The sequence below is a fragment of the Gadus macrocephalus genome, chromosome 18 (assembly GCF_031168955.1).
Source record: "Gadus macrocephalus chromosome 18, ASM3116895v1".
NCBI classification, from domain to species: domain Eukaryota; kingdom Metazoa; phylum Chordata; class Actinopteri; order Gadiformes; family Gadidae; genus Gadus; species Gadus macrocephalus.
In genome coordinates this window covers 2,645,593-2,656,711 of record NC_082399.1, presented here as the reverse complement: position 1 = coordinate 2,656,711, position 11,119 = coordinate 2,645,593, and the positions used below count along the sequence as shown (strand labels likewise).

General features: G+C 49.0%; 1 protein-coding gene across 1 annotated transcript; it reads right to left on the bottom strand.

Annotated features, from left to right (window-relative positions):
• Nucleotides 1–4,711: 4,711 nt before the first annotated feature.
• Nucleotides 4,712–11,042, bottom strand: twnk (twinkle mtDNA helicase). Its single transcript, XM_060037445.1, has 7 exons — nucleotides 10,911–11,042; nucleotides 9,861–10,564; nucleotides 8,619–9,327; nucleotides 7,874–8,114; nucleotides 7,120–7,227; nucleotides 6,533–6,674; nucleotides 4,712–5,662 (listed from the first exon to the last, which is right to left on the bottom strand). The coding sequence occupies exons 2-7, from the start codon at nucleotides 10,533–10,535 to the stop codon at nucleotides 5,270–5,272; spliced, it is 2,268 nt and encodes a 755-aa protein (XP_059893428.1). The 5' UTR covers nucleotides 10,536–10,564; nucleotides 10,911–11,042; the 3' UTR covers nucleotides 4,712–5,269.
• Between the last annotated feature and the right edge of the window lie 77 nt (nucleotides 11,043–11,119).

Here is an 11,119-nt window from a genome sequence, read left to right as displayed (position 1 = left end):
CCTGGCATTTCCGGCTGTTTATGGGCTCCGTGGGCTAGTTGTACTGTAGTGTGCCGACGTTGATACACATACCGTTCCGCTGCCCTGCATAGTTTCCAGCAAATGCTTTTGGTCAAATAGTGCACAACATCGGAATATTCAGTAAATCATTTGTTCCAGCGCCACCACAACTTTTCGCCACCTGATTCTGATCAAGTAGATTTATGCTTTTCAGAGATCCATATTTCTGTCATTGCTTGATTTAAGTGCTGCATTACTTTAAGATGAGTCTCTTTCTTGCTTGTTCCCAGCTGGCTAATTGGGTTCCTGCTGTTTTGGCTCTGACCTACAGGCCAAAGAAAGTTTGCGGAGCATTCAGAATGTTCTCAGAAGGAAGGTCAATATTTAATATAGTTCCTTTGTCCCAAAGGGAAAGCTAGGTTATAAATCGCGTGGTAATAAAGTAGGGCCTTTGAGAGTTTAACATAAGCTCAATTTCAGGGTGTGTATAAGCTTGTTGCAGCCCAATAAACTAATGCTGTCGAGGTGAATATGTGAATGTCGTACAGTACGTACGGTGCACGCTTTAAGCCTTGCCTTAGTGAACTGTTAAGATGTGTAAAACGTATTAATTCACGGCAAATAAATGAATGTATGTTTGTGTGTGTGGGTGTGTGCGTGTGTGTGTGTGTGTGTGTGTGTGTGCGTGTGTGTGTGTGTGTGTGTGTGTGTGTGTGTGTGTGTGTGCGTGTGTGTGTGTGTGTGTGTGTGTGTGTGTGTGTGTGTGTGTGGGAATGTATGCATGTGTGTGGGAATGCATGGGTGTGTGTGCGTGCATGGCTGTGTGTTTATGTGTTTGTGTGTGTTTGTGTGTATGCGTGCATGCCTGTGTGTGTGTGTGTGTGTGTGTACCTCGCTGTGTGTGCGTGGCATGCCTGTGTGTGTGTCGGTGTGTGTGTCTGGGTTTCTCCTCCTTCCCTCTGAAAGGAGCTGGCCGCCCTCGGCTCCTCCGTCCTTCGCTGGCTCCGGACACACAAAGCCTCTCTTTCATTGGCCCCTCGGCTGCCACGGCGACATGGGGCCCTCGCCCACATGCTCGGGCAGACCGCCGGACCTACCAAGCATCGGCCAAAGGGCTGGCGGGTACTGGGGGGTACTGGTGGGTACTGGTGTGTACTGGTGTGTACTGGTGTGTACTGGTGTGTACTGGCGGGTACTGGTGTGAACTGGCGGGTACTGGTGGGTACTGGTGTAGTCGCGAAGCAGTGACGCCGCGTTAGCTAGGAGGCACGCCGCGGGAGCCGTCAGGGGAGCCCGGGGGGGGGGGGGAGAAGACGATGACTCGGAATGTGGTTTATGTGTGTCTGACTCACACACACACACATACATGTACAGACTCTGGGCATGTGCGTGCACAAACACATACACACGCACACACACACGCACAGCCTAGCATTTAGCAAGCGATACAATAATAATGACTATAATTAATGATAAGAAAGTAGTATACACACACAGGCACAGGCACACACACACACACACACACACACACACACACACACACACGCACACACACACACACACACACACACACACACACACACACACACACACACACACACCTCCTCCAGCCAGCCTGTACTTCTTCCGTCAATGTGGCGGGCCAATTACAGCATCATGCATTCCACTGTGTGTGTGTGTGTGTGTGTGTGTGTGTGTGTGTGTGTGTGTGTGTGTGTGTGTGTGTGTGTGTGTGTGTGTGTGTGTGTGTGTGTGTGTGTGTGGAAGAACCTCCTAGAACCTCCAATGAGCTGGGACCCCCCCCCCCCCCCCCCCCCCCCCCCCATGACAAGTGTTTCAAACCGGGTCTGAGTCTGGCCCCCGAAGGGTCTCTCAGGGCCCGGTTCTGCTCGAGCAGGAGCCAGAGGGGCCCCTCTGGCGCGGGACGGCAGACAGGCGGGCAGGGAACAGCGTCGGACCAGGAGTGTTTATGTGTGTCTGTGTGTCTGTTATACCAATGAGTGTGTGTGTGGGTTTGGGTGTGTGTGTGTGTGTGTGTGTGTGTGTGTGTGTGTGTGCGCGCGTGTGTTTATGTGAGTTTGTTATACCAATGTGTGTGTGTCTGGGTTTGTGTGTTTGTGTGTGTGTGTGTGTAAGTGTGTGTGTTTGTGTGTGTGTGCGAGCGTGTGTTTATGTGTGTCTGTTATACCAATGTGTGTGTGTGTGTGGGTTTGGGTGTGTGTGTGTGTGTGTGTGTGTGTGTGTGTGTGTGTGTGTGTGTTCATGTGTGTTTATGTGTTTGTGTGTCTGTAGTACTAATGTGTCTGTGTGTGTGTGTGTGTGTATGTGTGTGTGTGTGTGTGTGTGTGTGTGGGTGTGTGTGCGCGTGTGTGTGTGTGTGTGTGTGTGTTCATGTGTGTTTATGTGTTTGTGTGTCTGTAGTACTAATGTGTCTGTGTGTGTTTGTCTGCGTCTGTGTGTGTGTGTGTGTGTGTGTGTGTGTGTGTGTGTGTGTGTGTGTGTGTGTGTGTGTGTGTGTGTGTGTGTGTTTATGTGTGTCTTTTTTTAGGTACTTTCTGTACTACATGTACTAATGTGTGTGGGTGTGTGTGCGCGTGTGTCTGTGTGTTTGCTCTACCAATGTGTGTGTGTGTGTGTCTCTGCGTGTGTGTGTTTATGTGTGTCTGCTTGTTTGTTAATCTGCGTCTGCGTGTCGGCCTGCGTGTGCATCAGGGGATCATCACCATGGTGAGGAGTAGAGACGGAGGTGGGATGTCGTAAAGTGGAGAACCTGAACCCTACTGTTTGTGGAAGAGTTTAGTCGCACGCAGTGGCGTTGCTCCGGGTCGAGGAACAATCGGCTCCTTTGATGCCTTTTTATCAACCTTATTTACATTCAATCTGCCTGTCTTTATCGCAGGAGGAGATCTACAGCTTCACTGCCACACAGAGCACCCAAAACGTACTTGATCAACCATATCATTATTTTCAAGGTCTTCGTGCATGATGGGAATGAGAGATTCATAGATCAAGGGCTGTTTTTTTATGATTCCTATTTTTTGAAAAAAAAAAATCAAAAAATCAAAAAAAATCTATTGATCTATCTATTATTGTTCAGGTTTATTTTGACCTGGGATATAAAAATAAATCAGGCTTTAGCCTCACACTTCCAGGACTTAGATTGCCGATGGTTGCAGGGCTGGAAAAAGCTTTTATTATTCCCAAAGCCCTGGTGAATTGCATCCCATGTTGATCCCATGTATCCCGATACAATTCCACATCTTCATGTTGCATGTTTCAGGAGGCTTCTGCCTTGCATTTGCTTATGTTTAGCTAATTCGCAGCACAGGCTGGACAATAAAGTCATATTCTATGCTTTTCTATTTAATTACTTAAGAAAAGCTGTTGAGGATTAGGGCAACCGGACCCGGAGGTAATGCATTTGGGATTATCCTCCCATAAGACATATCCGTCGCATAAACACAGTGGTGCAACATGCTTAGTGTTTAATAGATGTCTTCTATGCGCTGCAATAGAGCCTCACGCTGAATAATTTATTCTTGTATATTGTAATCCAACACCACGAGAAGCTCTGTGAGCCAATCAGAGCACGGCATGATGCAGCTCGTTAGAACCTATTTGAAGGAGGACTCGCCAACCCAACATCTTTTACACGCCTTGAGCAAAACACGGCCTGGGTAATGGGGCACCTTGTCCCATGAATATTTAAAGGCTTCATCAAATGAGTCATCTTCGCGCGACGCGAAAGCAATACTTCAATGACTCAAACTATATTAGGCCAAGGTCAACGACACCGCCACCGACTGGACCAATAAACCTGGTTGTGAGACTTCATTTGGAAGACCTATCTTATTAAAGGTTCTGCATTATATATTGAGGAGCCGTAATTTGAGTGTAATCTGTTAGAAAACTCATAATCGTCTGTCGGATTTGCTGATTGAAAAGTTCTATGAGAATACCTCTTCTGGTTGAGTGCACCTGCCTCATGCGAGACTGTTTAGATGGAAGACCGCTCCCGGCTCATCTGTGACCAGTGCGTCTCTTCCTTGATGGATTTCCTGCCTGGAAATCTCCATAGCGCCGAAACATAGGGAGTGAGGGAGGGAGGGAGAGCAGAGTGGGAGGGAGCAGGGTGGGAGAGAGAAGATTGGGGGGGGGGGGGAGGGAGGGAAGGAGGGAGCAGGGTGGGAGAGAGAAGGCTGGTGGGGAGGGAGGGCGGAGAAGAGAGGGAGGGAGGGAGGGAGAAGAGATGGAGGGATGGTGTTTGATGCTCTATTTCCAAACTCTAAATCCTCTCAAATCTTACCTTCAACATAAAAATTAACGTCCTTACCTTTAACTTACCCAACTCTGAGACACTTTTGAGGCTTTAGCAGAGGAGAGCAATTCAATATATTGATGTTAAACGTATAAAGTATGTAAAGCCAATAAAATATGTCTGCACTGTTTTTCACTAACTTGCCAGGTCCATCAGTACCCTAAAAAGCTTACTTAAAACACAGAACAATTGATATTAGCAGATAACCCCAATAACTACTGTCTAGACACAGGTAAAAGATACGCTGACCTGTAGGCTATTGGTAAATCGGTAAATAGTTGTACAAATTGTTGAGATAACAATCTTGGTCAAGGTCGCGTCAAGTTCATTTGAGATCAGTATCTGTGTGCTTCAGGCGCCCCCTGTTGACCATTCACAGCGACGCAGTTGACACAGGGTCTATAGTTGTTTTAATCAAAACAATTCAGTAGCATTTCATCAACCTTTGTAGTAAAAATATACAGTAAAGGGCACGGAAACATGCAAGTGCTCATGTCAACGTGTTTAGAGAACGGCAGTGGTTCATCATTGAATACTGTACACCACGACTGTATCCCTAGAGGTTAGCATCAAGGGTTTTAACGGAACCGTATACAAACAGGACAGAACCAGTATACAAAAAGCTTATTCAATTGTCAAAAGGGTTTTGGACGTCCAACTTGAATTTTTTAAATCTCATTCTTATCATCCCTCTGAACAAACTTGTTTCAAACTCCCCAAACTACATGTTGCCATTCAAACACGTATACACATTTAATACCTCACTTTCTTCATTTCGTTTTTTCTTTTTCAGTACCTTGTTCAACATAAGCCACATGATATCCTGTGTGTGAGGATACCGTTCACATCCTGCTCCATCCATAAGCCACATAAGTAATCCTAATCATATGGTTCTAACACTGAGAGTCTGAGGTCAAAGGTCACGATGTCGGCCGCGCAACAACCGCTAAATCACCCGTCTCTCTTCAGAGCGGGCCGCCGTCCGGCCGCCTGCGACTGGTCCGGCTCCGCCCTCTGCGAGGCCGCCGCCGCGGCGATGGGGTCCTTCGCGGCATTCTCCTTCAGCGGCTTCGCCTTCGCCTTCGCCTTCTTCGCGGGCGGCACAGCCTCCTCCCGGCCCGCCGCCGCCGCCGCCGCCTCCTCCTCCTCCTTGCTCACCTTCCTCAGCTTGTGTTTGGCCTTGACGGGCGTGGAGAAGGTGAGCGAGGCCTTGAGGAAGTCCAGCGGGAAGATGCCCACGTCGCCGTCGAAGCGGTTCTTGCTGACCTGCAGCGAGCGCCGCCCCGGGCAGGTCACAAGCTTCTTCTCTTGCAGGATCAGCACGTTGTCCGCCTCCTGGCTGGCCTGGACGGACGGACGGACGGACGGACACGGGTCAGTTATTTTGTTGTTGATTGATTGAAAACTTTATTGATCAACAATCAGCAAGAAGTGTTCAAAAGGATAAAAACAACACAATGAAGCCCAAAGGCTTGGTTCCATTGTGGTCTTTAACATGGAAGGGGAGAAACAACACATGAATATAAAACATTGAGGACGATTTAAATAAATAAAACAAGGGATAAGTTCCCAGACAGACAAGCAGACAAACAAACAGACACAATATTCCTAGTGCTTCAAGGATCTAATGAGGTTAAGTGTACACGGCGGACATGTTTTGGTCTTGAAGAGGTGACTATATGATGCCACCAGGTGGGAGCGCTATTAGCCGTTAGCCGTTATCAGTTAGAAAATCTGTTGCAGTGACGTAAAAAGTGGGCATGGCAACCTAGATGTATGATGGATAGATAAGCAACGTCTGCTACAGTCCACTGGGTAGGCTGGTAGACTGATCTGTACAGTGTACATCTAGGTGGACACGCCCACTTGTGATGTCACCAAGCAGATTTTCCAACGGTTTTATAACGGCTAATCCCACTCACACCTGTTGGCATAATAACCCCTCTTTAAGATAAGAGTACAATGCCACTAGTCTCACCGGACTAAAGATCGTAGAGAAAGGTAAAGAAAAGTTCTTTGTCCATGATGGACAAAGAGCAGTTTATTACAAAGATGTGGAATAAAAGCCAAATGTCTCATTGGACATTTTACTATTTCACCAGCCCTATTTAATTCCCGCTATACGTCTTTTTGTTCCTCTACAGATCCTTTAAACCCTTTAGAGGCGGTACGGTGAGTGCAACGTCAGGAAAGGTGAACGAGACCCTCTCTTACTTTAGCCGAGCCAAAGATGGAGGCCGTCTGCAGCTCGCGGTCGTCCTCCTCTTTGCGGGGGTGGATGATCAGGGTGACGTGGCAGCAGCTGTTGGTGGCGAACTTCCGGAAGGCTCCGACGATGTGGTCCTGCACGGCGAACCTGCGACGCATACAGGCAGTGAGCCAGGGGGCCCGTAGGGGATGACGTACAGAGGTGTGTAACTGCCTAACTAACCCTGGCGTGAAGATTGTTATGGCTCATTACACAGCTACTTATTAAAGAAATCTATAGTTTGACACAAAATATAGCAACAAATTACTAATAGTTTCTCCATTAAAAATAAATAAAAATAAATGCTCCTTGACAAAAATATCTTATTGCGTCCGCAAAAAAAGAAAAACAGTACATTAGATCATAGCTGCGACCATGGCAACCGTCTGTTGTTCTTAGCGGTGGTATTCTACGGTATTCGAAATAACAGCCCATAGAATGCTGCAATTGACCAATCAGAAAAGAGTTTCAACAAAGCCAACTCTACATCCTACTACATTCATCTCATACAAAAGGAGGCGCACACATTCAGTATGAACGACCGCCCACTGACTTGTCGACAGAGAGGTTCTCCTGGCCCATCATGAACTGCAGGTTGTCGATGACCACGTGGTTGATGTCGTACAGGTAGACGGCGTGCTGCATTGTGTCCAACACCGTCCTGTAAACAGCGCAGACACGGGACAATGCATTGTTGTGCTTTGCTTCCCCAACACCGTCCTGTAAACAGCGCAGACACGGGACAATGCATTGTTATGCTTTGCTTCCGCAACGCCGACCGTATGATCGACTCTTGTTTACTCAAGTTACACGAGTGTAACCCTGACCCTTATTTTAAACAATATAAATGTCTTTAAACCAGAAATGTCAATGTTTCTAAGTGGAAGCTAATTAATGGCACCATCCTACACAACGTGTTTTAGTGTATTCACCAATAGTCCAGCATTCTGTTTGGTAACATTCACTGACAGAATAATTGCGGACACGACAAAAGTCGGAATATCGCATCATTAACACTAGAATCACAATATCCATCGCATCAGCATTAAAAAATCGTAACGTATATATTAGCCATGCAGGACTTGCTCTTGTATCTTCTCTCACAACCTTACGATAGTGAAACGCATCGTTAACACTAGAATTACAATATCTATTGTATAGCATTGAAAAATCTAAACATTTATTAGCCATGCTGGGCTTGCTCTGTCTCATCTCACCTCACCATCATGAGGTTGTGAGATGAGACCAGAGCGAGCCCCCAGTCAGCCGAGGTCCAGGGGGGGGGGGGGGACACGGACGACACCTACTTGATGTTCTGCTGGCCGTGGAAGGTCATGAAGTAGAGCGGCAGCTCCTCGAACTGGTCGGCCCAGTAGTCGTAGCGCTCCAGGTTGTCCTCCAGCCGCTGCATGGAGAACTGGGTGAGCATGATCTTGGCCAGACGCACGTTGTTGATCTCGAAGCTGCCCCACAGCGTGTTCACGCCCTGCATGCACAGGTCCAGAGCCACCTCGCTGATGAAGGTGGTCTTCCCGCTGCCCGTGGGACCTGGGAGATGCAGAGCTTGGGTCAGTCACAGGAAAAGGGGATGCTTTAAAAGGGTAAGCAGCTGACCACATGAGAGATGCTGTTATATGGACCATTGGTGTTCAGGGGGATAAAATAACTAAAAAAGGAGTGAAACACGAGTATAGACTTCCATTCATACCATATTTTTCATTATGCATTTCACACAATGTATAGAAATGTACTTTTCACTTTACTCTTGATTAACAGTCTCAAGAATACCAAATTTCTCCCTTGAGGAGAAATTATCTCATCTCCTCATCAATCACTTTTTTTTTTTTTACTAATAGCTTCCTCTCAAGAACTCTCTAAAACAAAGCAGAGTACGTTTGACCGTGTACCCCCGGGGAACATCTAATCCCCCGACGTGATTGGTTGATACAACCCTAATCCCATTTCATGAATGAAGAAAATAAGCCTGACAAAGGGTAGCAAGTGTGTGAGCTCTGTATACGTGCACGAGTGTGCGAGCGCGTGAGTTCTGACCCGTGAACACGGTGAGCTCCCCCTTGCGGTGGCCCTTCAGGATGCGGTTCAGCTCGGGGAAGCGGCTCCACTTCACGCCCGCCACCTGCTCCGTGTTGGCCAGCTCGCCGTACACGTCGTCCCGCAGCTGCCGGAACGACACGATGGACTTGTGCACGGCGGGGATGGCGCCCTTGACCACGCGCGCCAGGTTCTTCCCCAGGGCCAGCGCCTGGGCCGGCCGCGGCTGGTCCTCGCCGGGCCGCACCAGGCTGCAGCGCCGCAGGCCTAGCTTGCGCGAGAAGATGCGCGAGGCCTCCCAGGCGCGCATGTCCCCGCCGAGCCACAGTGTGACCCGCTTGAACTGCTCCAGGTAGGGCAGCAGCGACGGCGGCAGGCGGCTGTTGCCGCGCGGCAGGGCCACCGCCGGAAGCCCCGCCCCCTGGCTGACCGCCAGCACGTCCAGCTCGCTGCCCGTCAGCACCACCTCGGCGTCGGGGCGCCCCACCAGCGGCAGGCCGAACAGGTTGTGGTAGGAGCTGCTCCGGGGGACGGTGGTCTCCGTGTACTCCACCCCCCCCGGGTCCGTGGCGCTGGTCTGGGCGGAGAGGAGCTTCACCCCCTTCAGCGCGGAGGAGGGCCCCCCGAACCAGGGGAAGACCAGGCTGCGGGTGGGCTTGAAGAACCGCACGCCGAACTTCTTGAGGGTGGCGTTGGTGATCTTGGTGATCTGGAACCAGAGGGGAACGTTGAGTTAGTCGTCGTTGGGACACGCTTTAAACACAAACTCATTTACATTTAGGGCATTGAGCAGACGCTTTTGTCCAAAATGACTTGATGAACGGTTCATACACACGCGTTCACACACCGACGGCAGAGTCTACCGTGCAAGGCGACAGCCAGCTCGTCGGGATCAGTTAGGGTGAGGTGTCTTGCTCAAGGACACCTCGACACTCTAGGGAGAGCCAGGGGTTTGACCTAGCAACCTTCCGGTTACAAGTCAACCTCCTGAGCTAAGCCGACACTCAAAACTCCCGAAACTCCACAACATCTCTCGTCTTTATAACAATGCATGACATCCATCAAAAAAAAGCAGCCTGTTCACGCTCCGGTATCAGTTTACATTTATTATTTTAAGAAACACGAGTTTTGCTCACTGTCATGTGATCGAAAGAAGCTGTAATGAGAATGACAAATGAACCTGCAATCCATAAATGTGCAAGATCTACCTTCCACATCCTGTTAAGAACAAGACCCCCGTACCTGGAACATGGACTTCACCAGCTGGGCCTCCTCGTCCGCCAGCTCAGAGAAGGGAACGGAGCTGCTCCAAAACCGGTGCACCTCCGCCAGCTCCCTGGCCCTCTCCTCCTGCTCTTCCGGGGTCTCCCCGTAGCCCAGCAAGACGTGGCTGCTGAGGAACGCCTGCCCCTCCTTCTGCATCACCTCCAGGCAGTCCTGGAGGTCCTCCCAGCTGCCCTCCGCCAGCGTGTCCTTACAAAGGAACTGCCCTGTTGTTTTGTCTATGAACAACGAGTAGGTGTCCTTCGTGGGGACCGCCCCGGGTTCCCCCGATGGCTCCACGAAGAGGCTGGGCGCGTGGAGGCAGCTGTAGCCATCGTGGAAGGGAACCTCTTTGGACCGGAGATACTGCTTGATGTCTGCGACCGTGATGGGATTCACCGGGAAATCCACGGTAGACTTTGCGTCACTTTTGAGACTCCTGGTTACAGTGTGAGGGAGGTGGTACGTGCCACGCAACAAGTCTGTCCTTTGATGTTGCAAACAAGGAGCAGCACTTAGTCTGTGAGCATGCCCATGGAGTAGGAATCTCAAACACAGAGACGACTGGTGTCTTTGTTGTACAAGCCTTTGGGAGCCACGGGGGACAACGTGCAGCAGGCAGGCGGTGCCTCTCAGCACCAGGCTTCTCCACATCGCTGCTGTTCAAGGGTCTGACATTGAACCTGCAACACATGGGATATAACGTGGTAATACACTGTAACATCACACTTGGTTAAACATAATGGACCACACATACACGATTCATTTAGATACACTCTAATAGTCTCCGTCTTCTGGAGGACATGACATGACATGCCATTCATTTATTTGTTGAATCGGGGATGCTATGCAATGACCTCGTATCAGGGGGTATTATAAAGGGCAAAATAACGGATATGAAGTAAATGCAAAAAGGAATAGAATACGACAGTTATGTTGAATTGCAGATATCATGCATCAGGACAGAACAGAAGCAGCAGCCGGTTTAAACTAAAGGGCCATTCAACGAAAATATAGATATTTTCTTACCCGTTCTCCTCAGAGCTCTGATCTTCTCCTCACCCATGCTTTCTGACGCGGGCTTTATGGTACGTCATCAAAATAAGTCCGCCTGAACCAACTTCTTCCCTTTACAGAGCCGCCTAAACCGTTATCTTATGATTAATTATATACACTGGATATTTAATTTTCAGTTATTAATAGATTGACAAATGTCAATAATACTTTAATTTAGTGAA